The sequence below is a fragment of the Annulohypoxylon maeteangense genome, assembly GCF_022496945.1.
Source record: "Annulohypoxylon maeteangense strain CBS 123835 unplaced genomic scaffold GGS22scaffold_12, whole genome shotgun sequence".
Taxonomy (NCBI): Eukaryota; Fungi; Ascomycota; class Sordariomycetes; order Xylariales; family Hypoxylaceae; genus Annulohypoxylon; species Annulohypoxylon maeteangense.
In genome coordinates this window covers 53763-80604 of record NW_025953259.1, presented here as the reverse complement: position 1 = coordinate 80604, position 26842 = coordinate 53763, and the positions used below count along the sequence as shown (strand labels likewise).

At 48.8% G+C, this 26842-nt stretch overlaps 9 protein-coding genes across 9 annotated transcripts; 5 read left to right on the top strand and 4 right to left on the bottom strand.

The window, feature by feature from the left end:
• The first annotated feature begins 1284 nt into the window (after positions 1–1284).
• On the top strand, positions 1285–3232 carry GGS22DRAFT_29376 (uncharacterized protein). The gene has a single exon (XM_047966730.1). The coding sequence runs from the start codon at positions 1408–1410 to the stop codon at positions 2995–2997; it is 1590 nt and encodes a 529-aa protein (XP_047817192.1). The 5' UTR covers positions 1285–1407; the 3' UTR covers positions 2998–3232.
• Positions 3233–4672: 1440 nt separating this feature from the next.
• GGS22DRAFT_180514 (glycoside hydrolase family 18 protein) lies at positions 4673–6417 on the bottom strand (the record flags this gene model as incomplete). The annotated part of the gene is made up of 3 exons (XM_047963774.1): positions 4673–4789; positions 5485–6274; positions 6305–6417. 3 exons carry the CDS (start codon positions 6415–6417, stop codon positions 4673–4675), a joined length of 1020 nt encoding a protein of 339 aa, XP_047817191.1.
• Positions 6418–10103: 3686 nt separating this feature from the next.
• On the top strand, positions 10104–12873 carry GGS22DRAFT_166759 (SNF2 family N-terminal domain-containing protein). The gene has a single exon (XM_047961897.1). It carries the CDS (start codon positions 10353–10355, stop codon positions 12591–12593), a length of 2241 nt encoding a protein of 746 aa, XP_047817190.1. The 5' UTR covers positions 10104–10352; the 3' UTR covers positions 12594–12873.
• A 101-nt stretch (positions 12874–12974) lies between these two features.
• On the bottom strand, positions 12975–14105 carry GGS22DRAFT_166758 (40S ribosomal protein S14-like protein). Its single transcript, XM_047961896.1, has 3 exons — positions 13909–14105; positions 13763–13835; positions 12975–13526 (listed from the first exon to the last, which is right to left on the bottom strand). Exons 1-3 carry the CDS (start codon positions 13973–13975, stop codon positions 13214–13216), a joined length of 453 nt encoding a protein of 150 aa, XP_047817189.1. The 5' UTR covers positions 13976–14105; the 3' UTR covers positions 12975–13213.
• Positions 14106–14399: 294 nt separating this feature from the next.
• On the top strand, positions 14400–15960 carry GGS22DRAFT_190013 (60S ribosomal protein L7; the record flags this gene model as incomplete). Its single annotated transcript, XM_047964930.1, has 4 exons — positions 14400–14413; positions 14988–15099; positions 15280–15446; positions 15501–15960. 4 exons carry the CDS (start codon positions 14400–14402, stop codon positions 15958–15960), a joined length of 753 nt encoding a protein of 250 aa, XP_047817188.1.
• A 286-nt stretch (positions 15961–16246) lies between these two features.
• GGS22DRAFT_29311 (uncharacterized protein) lies at positions 16247–17698 on the bottom strand. Its single transcript, XM_047966728.1, has 2 exons — positions 17165–17698; positions 16247–17088 (listed from the first exon to the last, which is right to left on the bottom strand). Exons 1-2 carry the CDS (start codon positions 17549–17551, stop codon positions 16555–16557), a joined length of 921 nt encoding a protein of 306 aa, XP_047817187.1. The 5' UTR covers positions 17552–17698; the 3' UTR covers positions 16247–16554.
• A 1028-nt stretch (positions 17699–18726) lies between these two features.
• On the top strand, positions 18727–20075 carry GGS22DRAFT_29309 (uncharacterized protein). Its single transcript, XM_047966726.1, has 2 exons — positions 18727–19646; positions 19712–20075. The coding sequence occupies exons 1-2, from the start codon at positions 19134–19136 to the stop codon at positions 19784–19786; spliced, it is 588 nt and encodes a 195-aa protein (XP_047817186.1). The 5' UTR covers positions 18727–19133; the 3' UTR covers positions 19787–20075.
• GGS22DRAFT_166746 (uncharacterized protein) lies at positions 19921–21809 on the bottom strand. Its single transcript, XM_047961895.1, has 4 exons — positions 21616–21809; positions 21115–21464; positions 20743–21018; positions 19921–20687 (listed from the first exon to the last, which is right to left on the bottom strand). The coding sequence occupies exons 2-4, from the start codon at positions 21322–21324 to the stop codon at positions 20316–20318; spliced, it is 858 nt and encodes a 285-aa protein (XP_047817185.1). The 5' UTR covers positions 21325–21464; positions 21616–21809; the 3' UTR covers positions 19921–20315.
• A 1432-nt stretch (positions 21810–23241) lies between these two features.
• On the top strand, positions 23242–26596 carry GGS22DRAFT_190009 (ketopantoate reductase PanE/ApbA C terminal-domain-containing protein; the record flags this gene model as incomplete). The annotated part of the gene is made up of 5 exons (XM_047964929.1): positions 23242–23391; positions 23559–23726; positions 23781–24068; positions 24121–24543; positions 25082–26596. The coding sequence occupies 5 exons, from the start codon at positions 23242–23244 to the stop codon at positions 26594–26596; spliced, it is 2544 nt and encodes an 847-aa protein (XP_047817184.1).
• Between the last annotated feature and the right edge of the window lie 246 nt (positions 26597–26842).

The window sequence follows — 26842 nt, the reverse complement described above, 5'->3', positions numbered from 1 at the left end:
GATCAATGAATGTGTGTACTCAATGTAGTATGTTGAAGAAAACTGGAAACATTGAAGGTTAAAAGCCAGTGACCTAAACAGCATCCCGTTTAGATGGTTTAGATGGAACCTTGGCAACTTGGTACCTTATCAGCGGTCTCAGCCTGTGGTGTTACAATGCCGGACTCCACCGTTCGGTACCTAATAGAAGGTACATCCCACGGTAGGGATACTTAGCAACTTGGTAAGAGCTATGATAGAATATGTACAAAATCAAGGGAAGTCGCGTGTGTTGCATGGGTTGCAACCATGTACTAGAGTACCTAAACAGGGGCTAAGATCTAAGTTACCTGACTCGAGGAGTACTTTCCGTACTATCTTCTAGTTTATCTCGCCCAATCAGGAAGGCCCTAGGCCACATCTACATTTCACAAGTCAAGATGAGGGATGAGGGTCTATCGGAATCCTGTACAAGTCATAACTCGTAACCTGTTATCTACTTGGTTCGCTTCATGGTTGTTAGATGGCTTTCATTCTTGGCTGTCATCAATATCCGCCCTTCCCGTTCTCCTACCTAGTGCACCTATTGGGCATCTAATCTGTACCTAGAGATACATACATTATTACATACACTATTAGATGTATAATATCTCCCGTCCTACCTCGATCCTCTTTTCTCTCTCTTCTTATTACGTCCTCTTTGTTGTTGACTAATAACTTAATACGCCTAATACAACATACACAATCACTTACGACAAAGGTACCGAATCATAAGACCGTCCCGGATACAAGAGACTGGTAATCGGAGTCAAGAATTATTGCGCGTCATAGCGTCTCCCTGTGCCCATCACCGTCATCGCTCGTCTCGCTCGTCTCAGCTCGACCCCGTCCCGAAAGTTCGTATTACGTGTGTTTCCAAATGTCCTTATTGTGATGCCTCACCATTCTCGTGAGATCCGGCCACATGAAGAGCTGTTACGCTCAAGACAAGAAGGGTTGTAGTAGTCAAAACTTATGAGTTCCGAGGATCTGCAAGAAAACGACATCATCATTCTTTTATATCGAGTTTCCACGTCTTTGGGTCCCTGTCGTGCATCTAGCCTGCATCCCACGTTCGACGAGACGACTTGCTGTTACGTACAAGAATCGTGGGACCCCTGGCGAAAGGCTACACACGTCTAACACGACTACCAATCCGTTACTTCACTTGGCAGACGATTCCAATCGCGGTATCTCCCTTCCGATTCGGTGGCCAACCCGGGAAAAAGAGAAACTAAGGGACCTACAGCGCATTTAGAGCCACGTTCCTTGCGGCGTGCGGCCCCGCTACACTTGGTTAATTGCAGCAATAGGGTGACGGCTGATTACTGTTACTAACGATTTCCGTTAAAAAGTCGGGTCCAGTTCCAGTTTCGAAATCGAGTAACCATGATGGTCCCGAGGTCCTTTTTCTACTCTCGCAAACAACCTATATCCCCAACCTCCGTACCGATCTCGACGACTAAGGGATCTACACCTAAGCGGAAGGATGATCTGTCTACGAAGAAAGACGTCACCCCTATCAAGCCTACCAATATTAGAACTCCGCCGAGGGACCTTGACATGGCTAAGAAGAAGGGTCTACAGTCGGACAGGCTATCTCCGCAAAGCCGTAGTCCGCCAAGTGCTACCATGACCAACGCTGTCGCGCGACCAAATACTCCTTCCAGCGCCGTACAGATCCCCATAAAATCGAAGCAAGATGCTGCACATGCACATAGACTGCGATCTCATGCGCATGCGCCGCGAAAGCTTTCTCCGAGACAACCTCGCGAGGCGCATTCTCCCGATGCCATCCCTCCGTCGGTGGCTGCATTACTCGCCATAACTAGCATTCCTCCACCTAACCGGCGTATGAGGTCACGACAACAGTCTAGGGAGTCGTCCAGGGATTCGCGGATGACCGTGGATTCTATCGTAACTCGATCACAGGTATCCGAAAAGGCACTAAGCCAGGAGCTCAGCGAGGAATTTGCTCGAGATTTGAGCGATGGAAGTATCGCATCTTACGATCGCAGCCCGATGGATGTATTACTCAGCCCACCCGATGAACTTGACGAGGATGAAGCATCCATAAACAGCGACAGCGCCTTTACGTCGGTTCTTTCGACCCGCGCGGCATCGTTTGAAAGTGTACCGTCATTAGGGGATTCATTTGGCACCAGTTTTGTTCCTTCTATCGACTCTCCTATCACACCACGAGGGAGAAGAATACGTCCACCAAGACGTTCACTGGAGCCGATTTCCTCGCCACCTGGAAAACACCCGGAACACCCGCTATCTATTAAGAGCAATGCGGAGATTGATCAACTCGATTTCAGGGTCTTCGATTCAAAGTCGGGGCCCGCTGAGCAAAAACAGGCTACGGGGCTGGCGCCTCTTAAATCTGTCTTTAAATCGAATTTGACAGCGTCTCTCCGTGCATTGCGCTCGGCGGCTCGATCTTTGTCTAGTTTTACCGCTTCATCGATACCTCCCGATGACTTTCTCACCAGATCTATACTCACAATTGATCCACGGGTCCCATTCACCGATGAAAGAATGCCCCCTGTTATGGAAGAGCCTAGCGAAGCAATGCGTCGTTACTTAAATCCGACGAGTAATCTACGTCCCGATTCACGTGTTCGGCCACCAACTCGCAGCTACACGGCTTCTATTCAAATGCAAACCTATAAGATCCAAAGGTCGAGGAGTGCCCCCGCATCTAGCCGTTCAGGTGGCCAAGCAGGCAATTCCAAATCCCCAGCCGCCCTCGTATTTCCGCCAGGCCCTCGACAGCGAGAGATACGTGAGAACTCAGACTTCATTCGCATTGCTGTCCTCGAACACCTGATGCGCAAACGCGGGAAATTAGATGACCAACGTGAAGGACATGCGCGTTGGCTCCTACCGCCAAGAAAGTCCACGTCAAAACCTTACGAGATTGGACCTGATGGTATTCCTGCTCGGTGGGTTGCTATCTCACAGGATACCATTTGAGTTGAGGAAAAGCGATCTTCGTTGATTGCCCTCGCAGCCTCATTGCGATCAACAAGGATGCAGGACCTATGACTACTTTTGGAGGGGTCTAGAGATGGCTGAGAAGCAAATGTGGATATTCAACATTGTGGGTTACCTATGTCATCCAACGAACATTTTCAGGCTCGAAGCAGAGGAATACGTGGATCGCAGGCTTCGTCCCACACGCTACGTCAACCACGACTACCGAGAAACCAACTAGTCTTGATATCGGGCGAATCCTAGCTCTCGCATTACTCCACCTTTCCGACATCGCCAGTCTCGCCGGACCCATCATAACATTCTGGAATACCCGAAACGCGACAAGCGCTATCGTGGGTCAAGGGTCGTGGAGCATCTCTCTAATCTCGTTTTGCCTAGTCAGGGTCCTGTCAGAAATATTCGGGTATGGGATCTCGCGCGGCTTAATCAAATCTACGACCGAGGTCGGATGGATAATGGCTCCTACAAGGATCAACAAGTTGGTCATCGTCTCGCTTTAGGCCGCTTTCTTCTGCAAGTCTTGCCATGCATTCCCGTAGTGCATTATCTTGCGCTGCTTTTTAATCAGGCCCACGACGACTTCGAAGCTCCGCTATTTCAATCTAGCGTAGACGAGACGTATCCAGAATCCTCATATACTCGGCTGTCGCTTAGGACTTACGGAATTTGGAAAATTTTCAAAGAGCAGCATTCGCGGCTTAGAGAAAAGAAGAAACCGAAAAAAAACTGCATTCCAAAATGCTATTTCATAATGCCATTCAGAGCTTTCTGGCTTCATGCATTAAGCTAGGGTATGCATATGACGATTTCGCCTTGATTGCCTAGCCATCATTCCGTTGGATATTTCTTTTTTTTTTTTCTACAATTTTGTGTGCGGCCTTTCGAATACCCCTGAAGCTTGCTTTTCCCATTTTAGCGACTACTTATTCCCACACATTCATATTTTTTGTTCTTCATTTAGCGTTGTTACTTTATACTTGAACTAGCAGATTTTGCTATGCATTTTGGAGGAGTTGTGACTCCTTCTGTTGGACGCATTGGGAAGGTATTTTTCGGCTAAGTTGGGTAGCTAATGCATTGCCCGGCGTTGGACATGGGGATCATCATATATCATATACAACTGCAGATCTGGGCAGCCAGAAGCGACTCTACGGTGGACTTATAAAATCTATATTGGGAAGAAACCAGAAGCTTTTTTGTGCGCATAACGGAAGTTTAGATCCGCTTTGGAAGACGCAGGGTCCTAACCAAGCCCCGGATTACCTTGGAGGAGAAAAAAAAGACACAAATACCGCAGTTCATCCTGCAGGCTATGCATAGCTGCCCAACAAGACAGGATATCGGAGTTGATAAAACCAAGACGGTGATAGCATTTTTATGGTTTTAGAATCGAGAGGAGGGAGTTGGTTACCATTTAGATGTGACGGACCTTGGCGAGCAAGCGATTTATGCCGCACGATAAAGATATATCCGATTAATGAGACTACTGTATTAATTAATTCCAATTCATACGATATCTCTAATGATCTTCTTACGAACGACTAGGTGATAGACTAAGTGATAGTTAAATTTGAACCAAGATGCCGAGACATGTAAGCTTTTAACTGAAAACAGTTAATCAATGGTTTAAGTCGGCTTGACAAACGTCTGAGGATCATGTAGAAGGCTTTTGATAGTGACGATGGAAGGGTCTGGATAAAGTTAATCCTTGATGTGCTTCAGCGCTGATGCATATTGTTGTTACCTTCAAGATGCTACCTATCTTGCACGCCTCTGATGGTTCATCAAGTTATGAATACTCTAGCCGATGTTCTCCTAACCAATGAATGTCAATATAAAAGCGAGACACTACATAGGTAGGTAATACCTATCTTCCTTACTTTGACATTGTTTGCCTGACACATATCGACGTAGTTGCTCTTATATCATCTATAATGTAATGCCCAGAACAATCCGAAATGCGAGATAAGAAGCCTCATGCTGTGCAACGGCGTAGATCTGCATACCACAAACATGCATAGCGAGATAGGGCACAAGATAAAGGTAAATACATTCATCAAGAGCAATCTTTTATAAAACTTTATAAGTCAAGTATATACAAAATGGTTCGATGATTATAAACAATACTGGCTAGCCTTTGTGCGAGGTTAAAGGTATCCCGTATCATCACTCGCTGATAACGCCGTTGCAATAGGTTGTGTGTATGTATGACATATGTACATGCGGGTAACATGACATACATACCTACATAACCACCATCACGCGCTCGGATGTCCTACGTATCTACCCCGATAGGTCGTGCAAGGCAACGCAGAGAAGGGGAACCCGGATCTACGCAATATAATCGCGATACACTCTCTTCGCCTCGCGTCTAACCCTCCGCCCACCCTTGCGCACACGGCGCCACACAGCCTCCCTCGTCGAGATCTCCTTCTTCTTGCCGCTCGTCGCAGCCGCGGACCGCACGTGCTGCGCCATCCACGTGGCCCACTGGTTCGGCGCGGACTCGCCGCCTGGCACCGAGTTGAAGTACTCCCACCCGGCCACGCCGCCGAACGTCGGGTTCTCGCTTGTTAGTTCCTGTAACACCGTGGCTTGCTTGTCGAGAGCGACGAACCCGCCCCCGTTGGATGGGTTCGTGACGAGCCCTAGCACCACTTTGTTCGCGGCGAACCCGTCGTCGAGGATCGATTCGTAGTCCGAGGCGCTGGACGCGTCGCCCCAGCCGTAGTAGAACTGCCCGTTGTAAAACGAAATCGACGAGCCGCGCTGCTTCTCCAGATCGAAGTAGCTGAACCCGCTTAGGTTCCCGCCTCCCTCCGTTAGCGCCGCGGCGACAGGGGCTAGGGAGATCGTGAATGAGGCGCCGAAGTCTTTCTTCAGACGGTCGATGAGCCGGATGATGCCGCTTAGCGACATGGATTCCTCGACGTCGAGGTCCAGGCCTTGCAGGTTGTACGTCCCGATCATGTCGTGCAGCGGCTTGTAGTATTTCTCGAAGGAGGCGGCGTCCCCGTCCAGTCGCGAGTACGAGCCTGCGGCGGCGCCGCCGAGCATCCCCATTACGGTTACGCCGGCGGCTTGCAGCTGTGCGGCGTCGGACCAGACTTGGTCGAAGAGAGAGTTTTCCGGCGGGTAGTTGTTTAGGTGGACGCCTGGGTCGTCGGTTATGTGGATGGCGGCGATGAGCACGTGGGTTACTGGGATGTTGGACTTGTCGCTGATAAGAGGGAGTAGCGAGACGTGCTCCGTCGCGCTGCCGTTGAAGTTCGTCGTCTGGTAGTACACTACGACGCGGTGGTCGTTGACGGCTGCTGTGGCGGTTTTCTTGGCGCAGACGGCGGGGACGAGGAGAGGCATGATCCTCGTCATCCACTGGGATACTTTGCAGAACAACATCTTGGGCGAGTTTTGGTTACGACCTGTTCCTATCCGTTATGTTGGGAATAGGTCCGTGGAGGTCAGAAGGTAGATCTCGGGACGGGAAACCTGGGGATTGTCTTGCTCAAGTACTGGAGCTTCAGCTTCAGGTCGGGATAAGGTAAGCTTGGCTAAGCTTGCTAGGCAGATCCTTCGTTCCACTCAGCTACCTACATGGCTATAGGGCTATGCGACGAGGAGGCGTAGCGAGCTTATTTTAAATACATATTTAGGTAATAATATAGGATAGTCGTCCCATAGGGGAGGCTTCGCTCATCTCATCCCATCTCTCATCCCTCGGGATCTGCGCGAGACCATAAGCAGTCAGCCAGGGTACTCCGCTCATGCAAGGACATTGCCGACAACGATTGAGTTGAAACGTTTCGCCAACAAGGGGGGGTATGCTATTGATTGTGTGTGGGTATGTATCTTGACAGCCGTGAGTGGCCTGGAATGGTACTTGGCGTCGTGATCCACATTCGCTAAAGGATCAGATGGGACAACCAATGACCTCGTCGGCCTCGCGCTCAGCTTGGCGGGAACAGCGTCTGTCCCTCTACCACTCCAATCTCGTGTAATGAAGTCATCAAGGGTTTCGTTCAAGGGGTGCTCATCTCCCCGGACAGGACAGGCAGGTGGACCAACCGCGCGCGATCGATCGTCTCCGTCACATTTACGCTGTATATACGGCTGCAGCTATGCTCCTCCCGCGAACGGAAACAATTGAGGGGGGGGTTCTTCGACCGGGATCAGGTTCTGGACGAGCTATCGCGATAAAATTGAGTTGTTACATAGGGCTGGGGACGGTAGGACTATGTAGTAGTAGAGACATAGTGACATTGAATCGGGCCTTTCCCACCTTGTTGTGTGATTTATCGTGTAGTAAGAGGATTCATTGCTGCCTATCTTGTATTTTTATCTATTTTTAAGGGACGTGCGATGGTTTGTAATGTAATGACTTGATATTTCGACTTCGGTGACAAGGGACATCAGACCAAGATAGGTCTATATGTATGTGTGTAATGCATACGAGTGCCGGTTATGCTGATCGAATCGCATCGTTTATTGAATGGAACCAAGTGTTTACCATAGCGAGATCTGTAAGACAAAGGTAAGCTTAGACTGTCAGTTGAGGTGACGTGGTATTGCATGATAATCCCCCCCAGATATCTGATCGAAGTATTCCGTCGATATTAGAGAGCTATGTACGGATGTATCGTTTAATCCCGTTTGTTTGGCTGGAGAGGAATTCAATAAACAGAATAACCTTGCTTGAAACAGAGATGGGAGGCTCAAGCAAGATCTGACAATCCCAATTTTATTTTCTATTTTCGGCTCAGTACGTGGAGCTGACTTCGCATTTGGACCAGTCTGATACGTTACTCCTAGGGATTATTGGAAGCCAAAAGCGGACCTCCGTATCTTCCGCGTGTAAGTGATCGAAGGATCTTTCAATTTGACTGCCGCGACTCTTTATTTCAGCTGTAGCAGTACTGATAGATCGGCTTTGAACTTCGACTTCGACTTATATAAACTTGCATTGTTAATTTGTTTGATGAAAGTTGAGACATCCGGAATTGGTAGATCAATCTTAACCTCCATACCTCCGCACTACTCTTAACAGTCTAAGGTATCTTGGGTTATTAAGTGGCCGGGTATATACTGACATATGCGATGCAGTCAAAAAAGTATCTTGGTCTATAAACTGGCGAATAATTCAGGTTCTTGCCTTTCCTTAGAATAAGTATAAGTACAGCAAGATATACATGGGTACATTTGTCGTAGCGAAGTATTTAGGTACTACCTACATAGTAGTAGATACCGAAAGTTCCCTAGTCCCGAGTCCTAAGGTCTATTATTAAGCACCTATAAGGCTTATCGATACAGAGCATACATCAATCCCTGTCGGTTACTGAGCCAGCTGCACGATCTTCCATTCCAGCTGGCGGGCCATATCACTAATGTCCTCAAGTGCTTTTGACCTTAAGATGATAATTTACAAGTAGCTCACATTTTAAATCTATAGAAATCTCTTAAAGTATTATCAATCAAGTAGTAATCCTAAATACATAAAACTTGAAGCTTTCCAGGTTGGTTATTAAAAAAAGAGTATATATATGTAATTAGTAGTTACCTAAAGTTGATGAAATTCATGTAGCAGCTGGCAAGAGAGTTGACAGGGGTTCAAGGTTTGGCTATGCGTCATCCGGGATTCCAAACATCTTCTCGTCGCCTTCCATCCTATCCACCTAGCAATTAAGGTTTCCGGAACAAAAGAGCCTCAACACAACTTCTTTTTTCCCTATGTGCGCTGATGCCTAGCATTTTGACTGAACTGACCTTTGCTATATAGAAATTCCCCCCCACCAATTTACACTTTTCTTTCCTTCTTTTCTTTTTCTCAAACCATCATTTAGGTGCAATACGCTATAATTCGTAAGCAATTTTAGCACGCCTAAATTTTAGGTATTTGGTATCAATTCACTTTTATATTCATCAACACCTTTTTATTTCTCGACTATACCCACTTCTATACTTCATCACTCTATCACCACATTACGTTATTCAATTACACTATCTCAAACTCCTGCATCACTCTACCCTCTACCCACATAACTCCTTCGTCACTCTATCACATCCCGCTTATCCCATAACCTTTTCCTGCTTATTACATAATACATTTGCCGACTTTCATCATGGCGTCCGATGCTGGCAATCCGGATCGCTCGAAAAATGAGTCGACACGTGCTCCGTCTGCTGATAGAACTAACGACATTGCCGACGTTGCCGACGCTACCGACGTGACTGACATCGTTGACGAAGCGACGGCGCTCAAAAATCTTACAGCTAACGTTCGCGATCAAGCGGACATTGAGCATGATATCACATATCAGGCAAATCTTGCGTTGATCGATGCCGAGGATAAGCGAGATGAGAAGCGCATCGACAAGGTCCGAGCAAGTTTACGAAAGTTTACTACGGAGAAGAAGAATCTTGAGGATCAATGCCGCAAGGCTTTTGGAAGGCCCGCCTTCCAGCAAACCATTCGAGACAAGATTGAACGAGCCGAGTCGGATATCAGACAAGCTAATAAGGACCTCATCGACCTTAAAGAACGCATAGACAAACGCCACCGCGAAGGCCAACTTGTCGACCAGATCGTGAGTGGTAATAAGAGGTTACCTAATGAGAGTCATCGTGAGTTCTTGATCCGTACAGGGAAAATCACACCATTTGCGAATATTGGGGGCCCACGACCCCATGGTGTTGAAGGAGCTCTGGCCGATGCTCTAGTTGATGCCGAAGATGAAGCTGCTACAGATGAGATCGAAGAACAAGCCAAGGATCAACATCAGTCTCACCAGAACCTGCGAGCTCCCGGTTTTGAAAATGAACCCAATCCAGCCAGTGTTATAGCCGAAAGTGAGTTCGGACTGCGTCCTCGTCAACGAAAGCGCAAAGTCACCTACCAGGCTTCATCCGATGACGACTACGTGCCGCAAGCTTCTCCAGATTCGCCCACAGCAGACTTTATTGATCAAGAGTCAGAAGATGGCGTACGCCCTCGAAAGAGGACCAAGAAGGCAGCAAATGGTGACCGAGTTGACCTTAGTAAGATTGACGATGGTAATGAGCAAAGTTACCAAGCTCGTCTTGCCGATTGGTCCGAAAGACGTCGCATTAACAGACGCAGAAAACGGCAAGAAAGAAGCCGCGAAGGCCTCCATGACCCTGGCAGTGGCTATGAGGAAGAATGGGTAAAAATTTCCCCAGATTTCAATGATTATCCACTCAAGGACGGGCTTAAGATCCCAGGTGATATAAACCACGCCCTTTTCGACTACCAGAGAACCGGTGTGCAGTGGCTATCAGAACTATACTCTCAGAAGGTTGGGGGGATCATTGGAGACGAAATGGGCCTCGGAAAAACCATTCAACTCGTCTCTTTCCTTGCGACGTTACATCATAGTAAGAAATTAGATAAGCCTGTTATCGTCGTCGCACCAGCTACTGTATTGAAGCAGTGGGTGAACGAGTTTCATCGTTGGTGGCCTCCTATGCGAGTGTCTATCCTTCATTCCTCTGGTAGCGGCATGCTTAGTATGAAAGCCGAAGGCGAGATTGAAGATCACGATGAGAGGTACGAGTATGACCAGTTGGAGGACAAAAAGGTCGGCAAACCAGCAAAGAAAATTGTTGACCGAGTCGTCAAACAAGGTCACGTCTTAGTGACAACTTACGCTGGCCTTCAAACTTATGGCCGACTCCTCACTCCCATAGAGTGGGGTTATGCAGTCTTGGACGAAGGTCACAAAATCCGCAACCCGAATAGTGCCGTTACCATCTATTGCAAAGAGCTACGGACACCGAACCGTATTATTCTCTCTGGTACGCCAATGCAGAACAACCTTACGGAGCTATGGTCATTATTCGACTTCATCTTTCCGATGCGCCTAGGCACATTAGTGGAATTTCGCAATCAATTCGAAATCCCCATTCGTCTCGGAGGTTACGCCAACGCCAATAATCTACAGATAATGACTGGACAGAAATGTGCCGAAGTCCTTAAGGATGCAATTAGTCCTTTCCTTCTTCAACGACTCAAGGTTGATGTTGCAACTGATCTCCCCAAGAAGACCGAACAGGTACTTTTCTGTCACTTGACGGAGGAACAGCGGCATGAATATGAGTCCTTCCTCAAATCGAAGGATATGGAAGCTATATTAAAGGGATCCAGAAATTCCCTCTATGGAATTGACATACTGCGAAAGATCTGCAATCACCCTGATCTTCTCGACTCCAAATTGAAAGACAGGGCAGGGTATGACTGGGGTGTAGTCAGTAAATCTGGCAAGATGGTGGTCGTAGAGGCATTGCTCCAAGCATGGAAACAGTTCGGACACAAGACTCTTCTCTTTAGTCAAAGTGTGAAGATGCTAGATATGTTGCAGAGTTGCGTGGGACGCCTCGGAAATATTAAGTATCTGCGAATGGATGGGGAGACACCTATCAAAGAGAGGCAGAACCTGGTTGATAAGTTCAACGGTGACAGCGAAATCGATCTTTTCCTGCTCACAACGAAGGTCGGTGGACTAGGCGTAAATCTGACTGGCGCCAACAGAGTCATCATATACGACCCCGATTGGAACCCTTCAACGGATATCCAGGCCCGAGAGCGAGCTTGGCGTCTCGGCCAAAAGAAAGAAGTCACCGTGTACCGACTAATGACTGCGGGTACAATTGAAGAAAAGATCTACCACCGCCAGATCTTCAAGCAGTTCTTGTCTAGCAAGGTTCTTAGAGATCCCAAACAAAGTACTTCTTTCCAACTCGAAGACCTGCATGATTTATTCACACTGGGAGGTTCTAAAGACAAGGTGACCGAAACAGGCAGACTGTTCAAAGACTCGGAGGTGACATTCACCGACACATCAGCCAAAGCTAGTAAAAAGCAACCGAACCCGAAGGCTGGTAAGACGAAGGCCGGTAAGGCAGATGGTGATGATGACCGGGATATTCGAAACATGAAAGGCATAGCAGACCTCGAAGATTTCGAGGCTGAGGAGTTGAAAGAAGAGAGTAGCCTTATGAGGGGTCTCTTTTCTCGTACCGGCGTCCACTCAGCCTTGGAGCACGATAAGATCATGAACGGTAAAAAGCCCGGAGCCAACCCACGACTTCTACAGCATGACGTGGATCGCGCAGCCGCGGAAGCAGCTGCTTCGCTCAAGCGTTCCGCTCAGGAGGCACGTTCCATACCTATTGGAACCGTTACTTGGACTGGCGAACTGGGCTACGCCGGCGGACCATCTAACATACGTCGTGATCGAGGTGGTCCCAGCTCAGCCGGTGTCTTGGCCGGCCTGGCCGATAGACAAGGCCGAAACGCACCTGCGGGTAACTCCTCGGGCCCTTTGCTTGTGGCTAGCAACACCAGTATAGGGACGAAGGAGTTTTCGAAGCTGATTGTAGACTTCATCGCGGCGCACGGCGCACGGGTTCCGACTAAGTCTCTCGTCGACCATTTCAGCCCATTCTGCATTACGAAGCAGCAGTCGGAGCAGTTCAAGATCGCGCTGCGCCGCGTCGCGAAGATGGAGGTACGGGGATCTACTATGCGAAGTATGTGGGTCGTTAAGACCAAGTACTTATAAATGTTGGTGGATATCTTGAGGTTCTATAAGAACCATCTGGTACTTCGACAGGATATTGAGAGAGGTATTAGGGGATGTATAAGAGGATGTATAGGAGGAGGTATTGAAGAACAGTTCGTATTATAAACAAGGACTGAGGGAGGATACGACTCAACCACATTTGGCGAGCCGTTGGAGGCCGAGGACATTTCAAGCATAGCACCGGAGTTTGATATGTTAGCCGACTTTGCTTACATTTTGCTCTGCACATAGAACTTGTGCAAACTAGCTTTCTATAAATGAAATTTGTTTCATTCTCACATAAATCTTAGTATTGGTTTCGTGCTTAAATCATGGTGAACACTACAACATTAATTTCACGAGTAAGATGCATAGACAAAATTATTGATCAGTTTTTCCCATTTCTGCTGTAGTCGTGCCAAAAGGCATCATGTGACAATAAGCATAGCTACCCTAAGTATCATGGAGACCAGGCATGTTCTGTTCACCAGATGCACGCCGTTCTCCTCGTAATTGTCAACGCCACAGAGATGAAGAAGTCCAGATGCAAAGCCGTTCCGCCGATTGACTCCAGATCGCCCATAAGCACCAGGGGGGTGATATGATATGATATGGTGCAATCACAAACGACGACCACGGCGACCACCCTTTCTGCGGGTGCTGTCGGAGGGGGTGGGGGTGACGTCCTCGATACGGCCGATCTTCATGCCGGAACGAGCCAAGGCACGGAGGGCGGACTGGGCACCGGGACCAGGGGTCTTGGTGCCGTTGCCACCGGTGGCACGGATTTTGATGTGGAGAGCGTTGATGCCGAGTTCCTTGCAGCGGGCGGCGACGTCCTGGGCAGCCAACATGGCGGCGTAGGGGGAGGACTCGTCACGATCGGCCTTGACCTTCATACCACCGGTGACTCGGGTGATGGTTTCGCGGCCACTGGAATCACCCAGAATGTTAGCCTGATGAACCATACACAACGCAATGTAACATATTTTTTTTTCTCGTCGAGGGTAGATGTGTATATATGGAAATATGTATATAACATCATGTGAACCATAGGCATAGCATAGCGAGAGAAGGTTCGTGGGACCTTCGTTCCTCCTCATTCGCTTGAAGCCGAGACAAGATTGTTTTTTATGTTTCGGAAATTGGAATGATTGGTTTAGACGAACCTGAGATCGGTGACATGGACGAAGGTGTCGTTGAAAGAGGCGAAGATACGGGCAACGCCAAAGACGAGCTCGCCTGTGAGCGCGGGGCACACGTTAGCAAAATGATGATTTTCACATATTCACCGCCGCCTTGGATGATTACTCACCTTCACGGACCTGAGGTCCGAGGGAGATGTTCTCCTGGGCAGGACGGGTAGTCTTCTTGGGAGGCATTGTGAATTATCTTTTCTTAATTCTTGTGGTGTTGGAAAGTTGACGGTTGGTTGAATCTGAATGCTTGACCGCGAGATTTTTCAAGGGAAAAAAGGAATGATGACAAAATTCGATGGGGTTTCTTTTCGTGTGGGAGAATGTGAGAGGGCAGCGGTGACCGACGGCAGAAACTTTTAAAGTGGGATCCTAAAGTGGGATAACCCTAAAGCCATACCCAATTCTCGCTTGGGGCAGTGGGCGGTGTGCGTGTGCTGCTTTGACCCACTAAGGTTATTCCTATCTTGGTCAATCGAGCTAAAAGTTCCCACACTGAAACTCTATTGAATGAAATTTCTGTGTGGCTTTTTCAATTTCTTCATTCTTCATTCCAACAACCACCTGTCGACAACCCACGACCTTTCGGCCATCGCCCAAATCGACAACAATGGCTGCCTCTACGTATGCTACTCTCCCCTAGTTTTCTTCTTTGATTGAAAGAGCATATCGAGTATATCGATGTCCGGTTCTATGGATTTTGTAGATTGTCGTGGTCCTCTCGGCTGGATTGCATTGTTCTTGGACGCCTGAAAATGGTGTAAAGAGACTTTCGCATCTCAGTTCGATCTATCCTAGACTTCTCCCTCAGCATTTCAGGTTTGAAATACAACTTGCGTGTTGAGAGATGTAGCTCTGGGGCGTTGGAGATGAAGGCATCGTCCTTCTCTCTTAAAGTCATTTGCCGCTTTCACTGTCAGCATACCAACCAGTAATGGCCAAGTAATGCTGATAAAGAGTGAGCATATTTCTTGAATCTTTGTATTCAAGGTGTTGTCGGATGAGAGGGAATGTTATAGAAGTTGTCATCCTCAAGAGAGGTAGCGACATCTTCTAAGCACCTCACCGATTAAATTATTCCCTCCGAGTTAGCTACCGCTGAGAATGTCGCGCTTCAGTCGGCAATTCTCCAACCGGCGCTCTATTCATACATTCATGTGTGATAGTGGACTACGTACTAATCTGATTTTAATTATAGTTCCGTCCCTACCAAGGACCAGGTCCTCGTCCCTGAGACCCTCCTCAAGAAGCGCAAGAGCCAGGAGAAGGCCCGCGCTGAGCGCACCGCTGAGATCGAGAAGCGCAAGAAGGTTAGTCTATTCTATTATTGTTGGAAGGGAAGCGACGATGTGATGTACAAAACCTTTTGCGGCTAGACCAAGGTCAATGTTGTTGCAAATTAACCATCTTTCGGGTCTGATCGACGGAGAATATATACATTTGTCATGTGTGTTCCATTACTTGAATTGTCAACTGACGTCGTTGTTTAGATCAACAAGGAGAAGCGCACTGTTATCTTCAAGCGTGCTGAGAAGTACGTCAAGGAGTACCGCGATGCCGAGCGTGAGAAGGTCCGCCTCAACCGCCTTGCCAAGCAGGAGGGCAGCTTCCACGTTCCTGCCGAGGAGAAGTTGATCTTCGTTATCCGAATCAAGGGGTACGTCTACTATTATTTTCAGTAGCAACTAAGCCGTGACTAACGAATGATTAGTATCAACAAGATTGCCCCCAAGCCTCGCAAGATCCTCCAACTCCTCCGTCTTCTCCAGATCAACAACGGTATCTTCGTCCGTGTCACCAAGGCCACCGCTGAGATGATCAAGATCGTCGAGCCGTGGGTCGCTTACGGTTACCCCAACCTAAAGAGCGTCAAGGAGCTCATCTACAAGCGTGGATACGGAAAGGTCGACAAGCAGCGCATCCCTTTGACTGACAACGCTATCATTGAGGAGAGCCTCGGCAAGTACGGCATTGTCTGTATCGAGGATCTGGTCCATGAGATCTTCACCGTTGGCCCCAACTTCAAGCAGGCCTCCAACTTCCTGTGGCCCTTCAAGCTCAGCAACCCCAACGGCGGTTTCCGACCCCGCAAGTTCAAGCACTTCATCGAGGGTGGTGACCTTGGTAACCGGGAGGACAAGATCAACGCCCTGATCCGACAAATGAACTAAGTCAACGGTTAAGGGTTAATGGGTCTGGTTTTACGGGGGTTTGCTTTTGAGCATGGGTCACGGCGTTCATAAAAGCTTCGGATGCTAGCAATGAATTGAGATATTTATGATCATGGCAACCCCATACTTGATGTCTCCTATATTTTCGTGATTTTCGTATATGTGCTTCTCGTGCAGTGATTGATTTCGTAACGACTACAAAAAGTGTAATATCAACGGTCATTCCCAGTACCAGTCAGAACTTCATGTATTAGTACGTCAAGTCATGCTGCGAACTACAACCAAACTAAGGTTAGTTACCTGGGCACTATTAACTTTCAATGTGGGAACCAAGTTGGGCGGAGAATTCTTTCTATTCCATGGGCTCGTATTGAAGCCACTCCAACTCCCACTCCATGCAACTATGATATCTTAATGCTACAAAGCCGCAACAGGCCCCAACGTACAGCTATCTTATAACCAAATGCATCTCACGAATTCCCCCAAGTCGGCCGCAGGTGTGTCTGGCAACTTATGTACTAAGTGTTTTCTATGCAATGCTCTGAGTAAAAATATGTACAGGATCGGTATTAGAATACAGGAAGTGGGATGGGTTTAGAATTTGATGTCGAAACTGGTGCCGCACCCGCAGCTGCTGGTCGCGGCTGGGTTGTCGATGATCTTGAATTGGCTGCCGATTAGCTCCATTGTGTAGTCGACCTTGCTGCCTTTTAGTAGCGAGAGGCTCGGCGAGTCGAGGATTATTTTCGGTGTTGATGGTGGCGAGGGCGAGGGCGGTTGTGTTGTAGACGGGGGAGTGCTGGGGTCGGCGCTGTCTTTTACGAACTCGAAGATCGTGTCGTCTTCCCCGATGCTGGGGGTTGAGGGGGAGGCGCTGGTTGTTGTTGAGGGCGCGACGGAGGCGGCGCTTGGGTCTGTGCTTGCGGGCTCCGGGGGGTGGCTAGATGTTTCGGGGGGGAGGTGCGAGGGACCCGATGGCCCGGGCTCGGAGGGAGGGGTTGCGGAGAGGGTTGGTGGGAGGGTGGTTAGCGACATCAGGTATTGGAACCCGTGGCAGCCGCCGGACTCGACTGAGATGCGTAGCGCGAGGTGGGGGTTCTTGTCGCTGTCCATGATCTTGGAGAGTCTCTGTTGCGGGAAATTAGTATGATGGGAATAATATAGAGTAAGGGGGTAAGGTAGTTGGTGGGTGGAATGGGCTTACGTGGGCGGCGCGCGGCGTGATCTCTAATACCATGTCGTTCCCGTCATCGTCCTTCTGCGGGTTGTGCACGACTTGAGTCTTGCGCCAGAGCGCCGTGGCGCTGAACGGTCGCCGCGAAGCAACGGTATTGCGGCCGCTGCTGCTTCTGGGTCGAATATTTCGACTACCACGATTTCGGAGAGCGCCCGGTTGCGATTGTCGAACGTCCCGAGAAGCGGAGGCGGAGGCGGCGACCAGATGGAAGGCTCGGGTCCGTGGCGGCAGTAGGAGCTCCAGGATCGAACTGTTGCTACATACCGGCGACGGAGATGATGAATTTATTAGCCGGACGAATATGTTAGCGAGAGACGAGGTGCGCACGCAGCGCATAGGGAGGGGAGGCTGCATTTCTGACGGCTTGGGGATGTTTTGTGGTGTTGTGTGTGCTGTGCTATGCGATACTAAAAGAGAGCGTTTCTAAGCAGAAATTAAAAAATTGGAGTGGGATGATGTCAAGCTAACTTGTTAGTTCGGCTTCAGGGCGTGCAATACAATGGGACCGGCGAAAAAGCGGCGGAATTGTTGGAGATTGCCCGTGTAAAAAGCTCAAGGATACCCATGAATTAGTAATAAACTGACCAATTACGCAGGCGCGATTTTCAATCCCAAGCCGTGATCTCTTGCTTACTAGTGTTGTGTGACCATTGGTTGCGGTTGCCCGTGGCGGATGGGATATTTGAAACTTAAAAGACGTTAATTATGCTTATTTGAGATGGAAGTCACAGGGTGTAACATGATTACTAAATCTATAAACTTTCTTTGACTTCATATAACTTTAACGTCTAGAAATCGTGTTGCGCTTCTACTTCTCCATCAAGTTCTGTTGTTAAGGATGTCCGAAAAGACCCATTTGTTTAGTTGTGACATCTAGACAAGTACGAGTGTGCATACTAGCAGCCCTCGGGCAACGAGGATATCCCCCAAATCATCTTCAAATCCACAAGAGTTACTCCTAGGATGTCCTATCAACCTACTTCTTACTCCTTGACGGCAGGCCGTACCGAAAGATGAGACCTCAGATGACCACGAGAAAGGGGAGAAGCTCATGCCCCCCAAATAAAGATTCCACACTCAAGAGAAGAGACCAGTTCTCCGTTCTTTGCATCGATAGATATTCCTTGGAAGCTACGCTATCTTTACCTCAATGTCCCCAACAGGAGAAAAGTTCTTGCAGATAAATATCGAGGAAGTTATCTGAAAGAGGTATCCCGTAATGGCTATTTCTAATATTCCAGAATAGAGGAAGGTCAATACAATCTTGGCTAACATCTGTATACAGCTCTATATATAGCAAAGAGGACCGTTGAGGCTGCTCGGCCATTACGTGCTACCGAAGAATAAGCTCATCAGCGTATTCTTATCTCCTACGGACGGCTTAAACGCCAGGAATGTATCCACGTCATTGGTTAGGCTAGACCTCGACTTTGTCTCGTGTGGATTATCTCCCGCCGGAAACAGGCCCTTCCGCGGGAGTCCATATCTCTATGCAGGGACTCGATGCCTCAATGGGAACCATACGTCCCGAGATTGATGAATTTGGACATTTGGATTTTCGCTTTGCACATCTTTCTTTTTAACCGCGCGCCACTACAACGACGCCTACATTTTACCGGCGATATGGTTTGCAGATATCCACAACCCCACGGCAGGGCAGCCCTTCGAATATATTGTCTCACGGGTGAAAAAAAAGCTCCTTGAGCTTAAATTGGATTAAATATCTTAGGAAACAGGGTTCCAGATGGGGGTATTTGGAATCAGGGACAAAGGGATACCTACAAAAGAGCTCCTCTACCCAGCTTAGCTATCACATGAAAGACACGATCTCAATAGAAAATCAACAATCGAATTCTCCCTTACGAATCTTCAGAGGCTAAAACACTCTGCTGAGCAACTAGTACCTAATACTTTATTCTAATACAGCACTATCAAAATGCTTCCCCAGATTTTTCCCCTTGCGGCCCTTGCCGCCACGGTTTCGGCCCACGGTCTCATCACGACACCAGCTCCCCGTGCCCCAGGAGACGCGTCCATCGCCGCCTGCGGAAAGTCCGTCGTGAATAACATCAAGAACGACAAGACATCGCACGTGGAAGGTCTACCTGAGCTCGCTGCCGCTGACCCAGACTACAAGAGCGAAGAATGCAATGTATGGCTCTGCAAGGGCCTCCAGTACGCCGACAACGCGGCCAACCTGCAGAAATACACGGCCGGCCAGAGTGTCCCCATCGAAGTTCAATTGTCAATCCCGCATGTCGGATCCGCCAATGTGTCCATCGTCGACACCAAGACGGACACCATCATCGGGACCCCCTTGCTGAGCTGGCCCTCCGGATACGCTGATGAGCGCCAGTTCTACGCCCACACGACCCCCGCTAACCAGACCAAATTCAATGTCACTATCCCCGATGACCTTGGCTCTCAATGCTCTGAGGCCGGTGCTTGCGTACGTTTTGGCGACCCCCCTTGAGATTAAAGCAGGACGTGATATACTAATAGATGCGCGTATAGGTCATCCAATGGTGGTGGTACGGCACCGGAGCGAAACAGACCTACGAGTCTTGCATCGACTTTACCCTTGCGTGAAGACTTCCAATTCGGAAAAAGGGATGAATGAGATATACAGAGAATAAAATACGATGTTAGATATCAAGATACTTCCCCGAAATTTTCGTTATCATTTAGCAACAAGCTTTATCTATTTATATAAATACATATATCTTCGAAATACTATGATATATATGTCCTAATTTTCCTTGCAGGCTGATAGTAGTATCACAGTGGAAAAGAGACTGTTTAATTTATTTATTTTGTTTATTGACTTAGTTGAGGAAATATTTTACTACTGCGGAAAAATAGGACGAAAAGCAAATTATATAAAGCGCGGATACTCCTAACACATCACGGATCGTCCCAAGATAACCCCAAGCCTACCTGTTGTACCTCGTTACATTGTATACGACATCATGTGAAAAAAGCGTCCTCGATTTTAAGTCGAAGAAAGCCGGCTCCGTTCACCATCCGCCAAAAACTTTAAACTTTCACATTCCGTCCGACGTAACGATCCGTCTCCGCCCCCTTCCCCTAACCCCGTTCCCGATTTTTCATCCGTAGCTTAGTATTGTGGGTTGGGTCCCATACCTGGGGGAGGAGGGTATTCGGATTCAGGGCCGGGCCTGCCGCCGGCTACGGAACCGGAGCGGCCGTCGCCGAAGTGCTTCTTGCGTAGAGCAGCGAGACGCTTCTTCTTGGTGATAGTGTTGATGTATGTACCGATGATAAAGGCGACGACGTTGAAGAAGGGAACCCAGGCAGCCTCGGGTAGGAAGGCCTGAGCGAAAGCGAGGCAGAGCGGCGAGGTGACCCAGGAGACCTTCATGACTTTCATGAAGCCGACGCGTACGGTCGCTCGCACTTGATGGTAAGTTCGGGCACCGGCGATGAGGGCCATGGCGACGAGATAGACCACATTCTGGATCGGGGCAACCTACGAGGTGCATGTCAATATTAGGCGTATTAAACATCGGGATAAAGGAACTTACGACTAAGTTGCTGACAAAGATCTGGAGGATCTTGGCGCGAAGACTCGTGCGACCCTTGAAGGCTTTCTGGAGTATCCAGATTAGAAAGTGGCCTAAAGGCGCGCTGACCATGGCGCCATAGGCAGCCATCTTCGGGACGCGAGCCGTAAAATAATTGCCATGCTTGTTGCGATCTTTAGCTAGCCATGACGCGAGTAGTTCCTGGAGACCAGCGAGAGTTCCAGCTGTGAGCATCTTTGTCCGCAGCGGATTTCTCTCGAGCTCGTTGATGTACGCCTGCGAAAGTTAACGAGTCAATCAATTGCGGTTCAGCGGGTCGCACAGGTTTTTAAGAACACGAAAAAATAATTAACGACGGCGACAATAACTTACCATCAGATAGCCTCTCGTGCCGGCGTTCCTTGCGCCTCCAGTAAGTGCGGTGCCGATTGCCTCAGAGATGGGATGTCTTCCGGTGGTTCCTGGAAGAGGTTCGCGAGGGATATGAGGACGATGGATGAGAGCGTGGCCTCCATGGCCGTGGTCGCCGCCGATAGTCTCGGTCGCATGGCGGATCGTCTCCCTCTCGACCTTGACCGACATGTTGATGATCCCCTAATTCCGTTATTCAATCGACGATAGATGTGGTCTTAGTCGAAAATGTCTAGGCAGGAAATAACGTCAGTGATGGAAGTGTGGGCGGAGAGAAGGATTTCGAGCATTGAGGGCGGATACGAGGGTCACTGGCAGAGTCAATTGATTTGTTTACCTTGGAGCTGACCAGGGGCCGAGGTAACTTGTTTTGGATAGGAAATTTGCAGATGAAACGTGCGTATGGACACAAAAGAACACAATATTCAATAGATGAAAAGGAAAATAAGATAGGTAGCTTACATTTCTCGATGAGGACGAAGTCACCGGGAAAGGGAATTGCGGGTCTTCTTGGATACTCATCCGAGTCGGTCGTTTGACGTTTGAAGATGGAGAGATGGGACAGTGAGTTAGATGTGGAGGAGGTTGGTAGATGGTAGAGATGAGGTTGGACAACAGGTCGGGCAAAGCTGGGGCCGCCAGCAAGACCAGCAAGTCGCACAGGTCGCAGTTCCCTCCCATGCTTTCCCACGCTTTCATTTGCTCCTTGTCGCGACTAACCCTTGTTTTTTTCTTAGAGGGCCAAGGTTGGCCAAGGTTGGCTAAGGTTGGTCAAGGGACGACAGGGGTGCTCGTTGCTGCACGACAGCTTCGATCCACAAAACACGAAAGCTCGATCTCTACCTGCTTCTACCTAGGTACACCCATCCACTATTTACTCCGCTTAGCCTATCCTGTCCGTTCCTGCCCATCCTAGCCAGACCTAGCCCCATCCTACCCATCTTCACCTTGAACATCACCCCACATTGATTGGTTCGATTAATCGGGCGATCTGTTCTTCCGCGACCTATTACTGCATCTGTGCGAGTGCACACATATTAAAGAAAGAGCCACAGGAAAGCGCAAGCTTGGAAAGCTACCGTAAGAATTCAGCGGAATATTACTAGGTACTCAAAGAACCACAATACGCTTTAGATGCACACCTAGGCGAGGAGTTTCCAATTGGCAGATAAGAGAGTATGGGGATCTTATATCAGGTACTAGCACAGGCTGGTCACGCCACTAATGCATCCTGTTAACGCAAGAGAGCGGGCTTGAAAAGACGGTATGGATAACGATCATGATCTGGACTGTCTGGAGCATGAATAAATACGAGCCATATCGCCACCCGCCAGCTCAGAAATTCCAAAAATGAGGTTTGGAAGGGAAACGACGTCGTTGGGAATAGCTTCAACTTGTGGATCACAATATGATGATTAACGACTGTTTGCCAAGGCGAATGGAAGCTTTAAGAACCTTTCTCGTCCTCGTCTTTTCTATATACAGTGCTCTTTCCTTTCGGGAGGGGAATAGGAATTACGGACCCGTACACAACTCGACCGTCAGCTGTTAACGTTATTAATACTCTAAGCTAAGGTGGCACCTCCCCCCTTACTCCCTTACTCACATATGTATGTAGATTACGGCAGTAGCGTTGCGATAGTTTTACCAACTTCTTGGAATAATTGTTCTAAGGTTTGATGTCCACAATTATCTATACAGTGTCCCATCGCATCGAAACTTTAGGAACTTTCGCTTTTCATTCTAATCCATATCTTCCAATCCGCGAACTTCATTAAGGTCAAAAACCGCGGTTTTGAGAACAATTTTTTTTATGAAGATTGCTTAAATCATGATTTCCGATATTATTCTAGGACTGTGTTCTTACATCAATGCCACTATTCACTAATATCAATAGGCTATTGAATATTAGGATACGTTTGTCCGTAATTGGCGGGCCACGTCGCGTCCAGACACGTCTAATCAGTCTCATTTTTCTGGTGGTCATCGCGCGACAAACACAATTAAGTAAAAACTAAAACCGACCAACTCCAACATTCTTCTCAAAATTCTTAATTTGGTATCCTATCGCGCATCATTCATTTCATCATGAATAATCCACTACCGAAAACACCTCGACCGGCAATGGCAAAGCCGGCCTTGCCGAAGTCTGACTATCATACCCGAGTCCCGCCGACTTCAACGTTCAGACCTTCGTGCACCCATCTAACGATGACCCGCTTGTATGATCCCAATCTCGTGTGCTCCATCTGCAACTTGCCAGGCCAGTAGGGATGGCTCTGGCGATGCACAACCGACCGAGAGCTTCTCATTGAAGACGCTATATCGAAGGGTCGCCCGGTAATACGCATCCTTCATTTTCATTCCCAGCCCGAGCGTAGCAGCTAACCGAGTCCTCTTTCTAGGTGAGCTTCGACTTGATTGGCGCATCGTTCTCGGACAACTTAACCGTTCGTCCTCGGAGTCCTGAGAGCCGATCAGATAGACTCAGTTTCTTCAGTGAGATTACGCCGGAGCAATTCAAATCGTACACACCCGAGCAGATCCGCACCATCTTGAGCCAGAGGGAACATGTAAGTTACCCTTCATTTGCGCAATAATGTTATTTACGCTAATGTATGGAGCAGGTCCTCAAAGTTGCCAACGAGGACTCGTCCGGAATCGAGCCTCCCCCGGGATTCGAGCACATGAGTGGTACTAAGGCTTGGGTCCCTGCCGAACATGAAGAGTGCCAGTTCAAGTGCTGCGTGAGATGCCGTCCTTCAGCTGAAAGCAGATCTTTCCTTAATCTCGACGAGATTGTCAATGGCGTTATTCCACCCTCTGCGGCTATCGGATTCAGCTTTCAACGTTGTGGGCGACCAGTTATTCATCCGAGCAGACTGGAGAACATCGGATTGAGACCTGTACTCTGGGTATGATTTTTTTCATTTCGGGTTTCCTTCGCATTAGACTAATTTGTACTAGCCTAGAGCCTATGCCTCGACGATCCTCTCCTCTGTGTCTTCGATGGACACCTTCAGTTACTCGTCTTTGGAAGGCGAAACGATTGCAGACGCAGAGCACATTCAACTCGCCCAATCCGTGTCATCTCAAGGCAGTTCCTCGGTCGAATCCGGAACCACGGAAGAGCACCATCTATCTGACACCACCATGTCTCCTTGTCATACGCCCAGGTTATCTAAGGAAGACACGAAGTCTACCGTATTCACCGCTTGCTTGACGCCTCTTCCTCCTGCCGCAGAGGAGGAACAGACGGTTCTTGGAGAACATTCGACTAAGATGATGGATGAGGAGATGGAGGAAGGACGATTCCACAAGGAGCCTCTAGAAGTTGACCATGGTGTGGCGTTTTCGGAAGAGGGAGTCGGCCTAGGACTTGCGGACGTTGTGACACAGGCTTAGTAGTCATTTGGTTAGGATGACAGCAGGCCGTTCTCATGCTTTGGCTATCGATGAAGTCTCTAAAGTCTCTCCATGGATATCAAGTGTTTGGGTTTGGAATGGCCACGATGGATCGTTCAATGGCACACGCAGAATCTCTGAGTTTAATGTCGGGGTGGGGCTAATTAGTATGCAAACTTCATTCCCATCCTCATATTGAAGTGCTCCTAGCTGTCAGTAATAGGGGCGCCTCCTATAATTTGATGAGTAATTGTCTCGGTGACTCGCTTATTACGTAGTTGGTTTCCTTAGTATATTACGAATTCATAAATATTCGATAAGAGTTGTATAAAATAGAATAGGAGACGGGGGTTGCATACCTAAGGACAAGAAGGTTACCAGAAGCACGTGATGGCTATAACTATCCCCCGAAGCGCAAAGCTTCTAATTTGAGCCAATCGGAACTCTGTATCGTATCCTAATCGGGATTTAATTGGTTACTGCCGCGGGGAATTACGTTAAGTTTCTCACCTTTCCTTCCCAGAAAGAGGACTCGCGCTGGAATACGAGCAGGACTATCATGAATACTGCTACTAGATGGGCTAGGAGTAGCATGAAGCCTTTACACTCGCCGTCGTATTCTACAAATTCGCACCAGGTCACGGCGAAATGGCTGCAGCGCATCCTAGAAGACCACTCCGAGCCCCCGAGGTTATACGCCTGGACACCGGCGAATCTATCTCGTGATACGAATCAGAATCATACTGGTATGCCACTGCAGGTATTAAGCGCAAGCGAGGAACGCCGCAGGATATACATCCTCGGCGTCGGCAACCTCGGCCGTCTGTACGCCATCTGTCTCGCCAAGGCCCCCGATAGACCCCCCATCACGCTCGTCGTGCATAGGAAGGAACTCCTGGCTCACTGGCGCGATAGCCCTGGTGTTGAGATCGTGCGGAATGATGGGGAGTCGGAAAGGGATGCGGGGTTCGATGTTGAGTGGTGGACGGATGTTAAGCCGGATTTCGGGGCGGTTAGGGAGCCGGGTTTCAGCTTATATTCGGATTCTGAGCTAGGCAAAGTCGAAGGCGAAAGCAGAGATGGAGGTATGGGAGGAGGCGGAGGTAGAAGTAAGGGTATCAGAAACCTGATAGTAGCGACCAAGGCCGCGGATGCGATGCCCCAGGTCGACCGCGTGAGGGGGTATCTAAGCGACGGGGCGGAGGTCGCGTTCTCCCAGAACGGAATGTGCAAGCTTTGGCCCCCGCTGGGCGAGGCGTATGTCGCACATAGATGGGGTGGAGATGGGGGAAGTCCGAGGTGGTGCGCTTGTGTCACGACGCATGGGGTTACGGCGCTAGCCCCGTTTCGCAGCTTGTTGGCTTCGCCGGCGGGGGTGGCGGTTGGTGTTGTTGGGGTTGGGGCTGGGAAGGGGACGGAGGAGGAGTATCTGATTGAGAGGATTTTGGGGGCACCTGGGTTAGCGGCGAAGAGGGTTGGGACGGGGGAGTTGTGGGTTGCGCAGTTGGAGAAGTTGGTGGTTAATTCGGTGATTAATCCGTTGACGGCGGTGCTGCGGTGTAAGAATGGGGAGGTCTTTGAGGATAGGGGGGATGGGGTCCTGGATGTGGTTGATGTGTTGCTGGAGGAGGCCGGGAGGACGCTGAGGGGGCTGATAGGGGATAAGAGTTCGGAGGGGGTTCTCTTGTCAGGGGAAGGGGATGGGGGTAAAGGGATAGGGGGAAGTGAGGAAGAAAGACTTGAGAAGGTGAGAGAGGAGCTTGTGGAGAGGTTCTCTTTTTCAAAGTTGCGAGTCATGTTGTACAGTGTCGGTGAGAAGGTGGCAGAGAATACGAGCTCGATGCTACAGGATGTTAGAGCAGGGAAGAAGACTGAAATCGAAGATTTCAATGGTTGGTTAGTAGAGACGGCAAGGTACCTCGATGATGAGGACGGGCTCCCGGCGCATGAGAAGTTGATTGCTTTGGTTTTAGATGGGAAAGCACTGACGAGGGGTGAATTGGTTAGACATTTCCTTGGGAGTAAAGTAAATAGTTGATCATAGGAGGTAAGTTCAGGACCATCGAATTGTTGGATGTCTGCTTGCAAGGAGAATATCACCTCTTCTGGACACCTTTCAATTGCCCCTTAGACTGGCAACCGACAACATACTTCCACTGTATGAGCCCACATAGTAGGTTAAGTGTGCGTGAAGTGACACAAAGGGGGCCTAAGTGACGGAATATATGATTCTTGAAATTATCACAATTATCGTTATCCCCCAACTACGAGTTTAAAAAGGTAT

Excerpts from the sequence above, each read along its gene's own strand:
- GGS22DRAFT_29309 (XM_047966726.1), top strand. The coding sequence starts at position 19,134 with ATGCTTCCCCAGATTTTTCCCCTTGCGGCCCTTGCCGCCACGGTTTCG. Across the intron at positions 19,647-19,711 it reads GCTCTGAGGCCGGTGCTTGC|GTCATCCAATGGTGGTGGTA; the intron begins GTACGTTTTGGC and ends ATGCGCGTATAG.
- GGS22DRAFT_29376 (XM_047966730.1), top strand. The coding sequence starts at position 1,408 with ATGATGGTCCCGAGGTCCTTTTTCTACTCTCGCAAACAACCTATATCC.
- GGS22DRAFT_166758 (XM_047961896.1), bottom strand. The coding sequence starts at position 13,975 with ATGCCTCCCAAGAAGACTACCCGTCCTGCCCAGGAGAACATCTCCCTC. Across the intron at positions 13,836-13,908 it reads CGGACCTCAGGTCCGTGAAG|GCGAGCTCGTCTTTGGCGTT; the intron begins GTGAGTAATCAT and ends CCGCGCTCACAG. Across the intron at positions 13,527-13,762 it reads GTCCATGTCACCGATCTCAG|TGGCCGCGAAACCATCACCC; the intron begins GTTCGTCTAAAC and ends GGGTGATTCCAG.
- GGS22DRAFT_166746 (XM_047961895.1), bottom strand. The coding sequence starts at position 21,324 with ATGTCGGTCAAGGTCGAGAGGGAGACGATCCGCCATGCGACCGAGACT. Across the intron at positions 21,019-21,114 it reads GCACGAGAGGCTATCTGATG|GCGTACATCAACGAGCTCGA; the intron begins GTAAGTTATTGT and ends TAACTTTCGCAG. Across the intron at positions 20,688-20,742 it reads TCTTTGTCAGCAACTTAGTC|GTTGCCCCGATCCAGAATGT; the intron begins GTAAGTTCCTTT and ends TGCACCTCGTAG.
- GGS22DRAFT_166759 (XM_047961897.1), top strand. The coding sequence starts at position 10,353 with ATGGGCCTCGGAAAAACCATTCAACTCGTCTCTTTCCTTGCGACGTTA.
- GGS22DRAFT_29311 (XM_047966728.1), bottom strand. The coding sequence starts at position 17,551 with ATGCAGCCTCCCCTCCCTATGCGCTGCGTGCGCACCTCGTCTCTCGCT. Across the intron at positions 17,089-17,164 it reads TCACGCCGCGCGCCGCCCAC|AGACTCTCCAAGATCATGGA; the intron begins GTAAGCCCATTC and ends TTCCCGCAACAG.